Source organism: Lagopus leucura, unplaced genomic scaffold (genome assembly GCF_019238085.1).
Source record: "Lagopus leucura isolate 7727_CA_CO unplaced genomic scaffold, USGS_WTPT01 145-18_obj-0_obj, whole genome shotgun sequence".
Lineage (NCBI taxonomy): Eukaryota > Metazoa > Chordata > Aves > Galliformes > Phasianidae > Lagopus > Lagopus leucura.
Window position 1 is genome coordinate 60 of NW_024965783.1, and position 3,293 is coordinate 3,352.

The following is a 3,293-nucleotide window of genomic DNA, read 5'->3' on the forward strand; positions in this document are numbered from 1 at the left end:
CCGTGCGGCGCATCCAACCCCCCCCACACCGCTCCGCACCCCCATAAGGCGGCTCTGCCCCCCGGGCTTTGCAGAGGGTCCGGACCCCATCTCCCACCCCGCTCTGGGACCCCATCCCACCCCTCCCCATCCTCCCTCCGGGAATCGGCCGCCTGACCCCCAAGCAGCCCCCACCGCTCGGCTCAGGGCCCCCCCACCCCCCCGGAGCCCCACTGCCCCCCCGTGGGGTCAGACGCGGCACCGCCCCGAGGCTCAGCCCGGCTCCCGCATTCGGGAAACTCCCCAAATTCAGGGCCGGGGCATCTGGGAGCAGCTCTGTGCCTCTGCGCTTTGCCTTCGTTCCATTTTCGACCCTAAGTGGGCAAAAATCTCCTGGCGTATTTAACGTTAAATCCCGAATCATTGCAGTTAAGCCGCTCTGACCGGGCCTGGAGTGCAGAAATCCCGATGTCAGGCTCTGCTCCCGTGGCACAGACCCCCAGCAGGGCCCCCTTCCCACGTGGATGGAGGCAGACATCGCCAGGCTCACGGTGACTCCGGAGCGATGGCTTTGGCACGGCTGCAGCTCAGGATAACTGCACCGTAGCCTGAAATAAACCCCAAGAGATTTCATGCTGATAAAAAGCAAAAATAAACCCAAAAACCTGCAGTTCCAGTTGAGGTTCCCTTCTCAGTTCTTCACTTAACATCACAGAGCAGCAGCCCATGGGCTGTAAGGGGTGAGGGCTGTGCAGTAGGGTTGGGTTGGAACAACCATCCCAGTGCTGCCCCACTGCTCTGTGCGGTGCTGGGAAGGGCTCAGGGCTGTGACTCTGCTTTGTGGCACCGAGTTGAAGGGCAGAGGGGCCATCACTCCTTGCACACCCCGACCTCTTCATCCCCACATCCACCGACCCCTCAGTGCTGCAGAAATCCCCTCCTGCTGCTGCCAGACCCAGCAGCTGGGAACGGCTGCTTCCTCCTGAAGTTGTTTGTCCAGGAATGCTTGATCTGTTTTATAGTGGAGAGTTGAAGCACGTCTGGCTTCGCCTCGCTGCGGAAATCCCCTCCTTTTTCCCTTCCTGACCTCCCCGTGGCCCCAAACTGGATATAAAACCAATCCCCATCCCATCCCCGCTCACTGCAGCCATGGGGCCGTGCGCTGCTGCTGGATCTGTCCTTGTCCTGATGCTGGGGGCCGTGGTGGATGGTGAGCATGGCATGGGATTGGGATGGGGACAGAGCTGAGTGTCCCCAGGAGGGCTGTGGGCTGTCAGATGGGTTCGGTTGGTGGGCAGAGACCCATGGTGGGGTCACAGTGACACAGAGCAGCATCACACTGCGCTTCTCTGGGGGTGGCTGTAAGGGACATCGAGGCGCTTAGAGAAGGGAGACCTCATGTGGAGACAGGAAACCCCACTGCGGTCCCTAAGGGTGTGGGGATGGATCTCGAGGGGTCTCTCATTCCGGTGTCCCCCAATTAACGCTGCCTCTCCCCTCCCTGCACCAGCACAGCCCCGGGGTCGGATCCTGGGGGGGTCGGAGTCGCAGCCCCACCTGCGGCCCTATATGGCCTCGTTGCAGCTGGACGGGCAGCACGTCTGCGGGGGATTCCTCATCGCCCCCCAGTGGGTCCTGAGCGCCGCGCACTGCACCGAGCAGACGTGAGTGATGTGGGGATGTGGGGGGCTGCACCTGGGGGGGACGGGGACTCCGGGCCCTGCAGACCCCCAGCTCAAAACGCTGAGCCCCTTCCCTCACCCCACAGGGGAGATAAACGCTTCCAGGTGCTGCTGGGCGCTCATTCACTGACCGAACCGGAGCCCCACAAACGGCTGTATGGTGTGAAGGCACAAATCGCCCACCCCGGCAGCAACATCCACAACAACCGGGACGACCTCCTGCTGCTCCAGGTGGGCTCCCCTCACCCCCTCCCCACCTCCCACACCGCGCTCACCTTCCTTCCTTCTCCTCTTGGCCCCCTCGACCCCTTTGCATCCCACGGAGCTCCGAGCCGCGTCACAACACCTCCATCCATCCCCACGATGCCGACCCCAAGCTGCATCCTGGGGGCTTCAAGAGGAAGCCCGGCTGTGTGTCTCATCCCCCTGACCCCTCTGCCTTTCTCTCTCGGTGGCAGCTGGAGGAAAAAGCGGAGCTGAACGAACACGTGAAGGTGCTGCCGTTCCAACGCGAGGACCGGGAGGTGGCGGCCGATACTTTGTGCGATGCCGCGGGGTGGGGGACGGTGACACACAGCGGGAAGCGAGCGGATCGGCTGCAGGAAGTAAAGCGTCCGGTGATCAGCAGAGAGCTTTGCAACCACCGCACCCGCCACGACCGCACCATCACCGAGAAGATGATGTGCACCGACTCCCGTAAGAAGGATACGTGCAAGGTCGGAGCCCTGGGAGGAGATGATCCCATGGGGGGGGCTGGGGAGAGGAGTGGGAGGATGCTGGGGAGGGTGGAGGGTGTGGGGTGGGATGGGGTTTCATCCCTGCACCAGGTGAGAAGAGGGGTCCCAGTGTAAGAAAGACAGGGAGCTGTGGGTGAAGGAGCAGAGGAGAACCACAAAGATGAGCTGAGGGCTGGAGCAGCTCCCCTAGGAAGACAGGCTGAGGGAGCTGGGCTTGTTCAGCCTGGAGAAGAAAAGGCTGCGGGGTGACCTCAGTGCAGCCTGCAGTACCTAAAGGGAGCCTGCAAACAGGAGGGGAATCAACTCTACGAAAGGGTTGATAACAGCAGGACAAGCAGGATTGAGGTTGGATGTCAGGGGGAAGTTCTTTGCTATGAGAGTGTTGAGGTGCTGAAACAGCTGCCCAGAGAGGCTGTGATGCCCCGTCCATCCCTGGAGGTGTTCAAAGCCAGGTTGGATGGGGCCCTGGGCAGCCTGGGTTGGTGGCCCTGCCTGTGACAGGGGGTTGGAGCTTTGTGATCCTTGAGGTCCCTTCCAACCCTGGCCATTCTGTGAGGGCTGGGAGGGGACAGCAGCGATTCTGATCCAAAACTGCAGCCTGAGAGCAATGTGTTTTGTCTCCACAGGGTGATTCCGGGGGTCCTTTGGTCTGCAATGGTGTGGCTGAGGGGGTGGTGACGGCTGGCTCTCGTGTCTGTGGCAACTACAAGAAGCCAGCCATCTACACCCGCATTGCACCCTATGCTGAGTGGATTGACAGCATCGTGGCCTCCAGGGATGGGGATGAGGACGTGGCCAAGCGTTGAGCCCACGCTGCTGGGCACAGAGGGGGATGGGGACCCTGAGCTCCTGCTTATGAAGTGGGGATCCGGGGGGGGGGGGGGGGGGGGGTTAA

General features: G+C 61.9%; 1 protein-coding gene across 1 annotated transcript; it reads left to right on the plus strand.

The window, feature by feature from the left end:
• The first annotated feature begins 1,091 nt into the window (after positions 1–1,091).
• On the plus strand, positions 1,092–3,266 carry LOC122192290 (complement factor D-like). The gene is made up of 5 exons (XM_042892817.1): positions 1,092–1,189; positions 1,490–1,643; positions 1,748–1,892; positions 2,120–2,377; positions 3,025–3,266. The coding sequence occupies exons 1-5, from the start codon at positions 1,129–1,131 to the stop codon at positions 3,202–3,204; spliced, it is 798 nt and encodes a 265-aa protein (XP_042748751.1). The 5' UTR covers positions 1,092–1,128; the 3' UTR covers positions 3,205–3,266.
• Positions 3,267–3,293: the final 27 nt, after the last annotated feature.

Excerpts from the sequence above, each read along its gene's own strand:
- LOC122192290 (XM_042892817.1), top strand. The coding sequence starts at position 1,129 with ATGGGGCCGTGCGCTGCTGCTGGATCTGTCCTTGTCCTGATGCTGGGG. Across the intron at positions 1,644-1,747 it reads GCGCACTGCACCGAGCAGAC|GGGAGATAAACGCTTCCAGG; the intron begins GTGAGTGATGTG and ends CTCACCCCACAG. Across the intron at positions 2,378-3,024 it reads GTAAGAAGGATACGTGCAAG|GGTGATTCCGGGGGTCCTTT; the intron begins GTCGGAGCCCTG and ends TTGTCTCCACAG.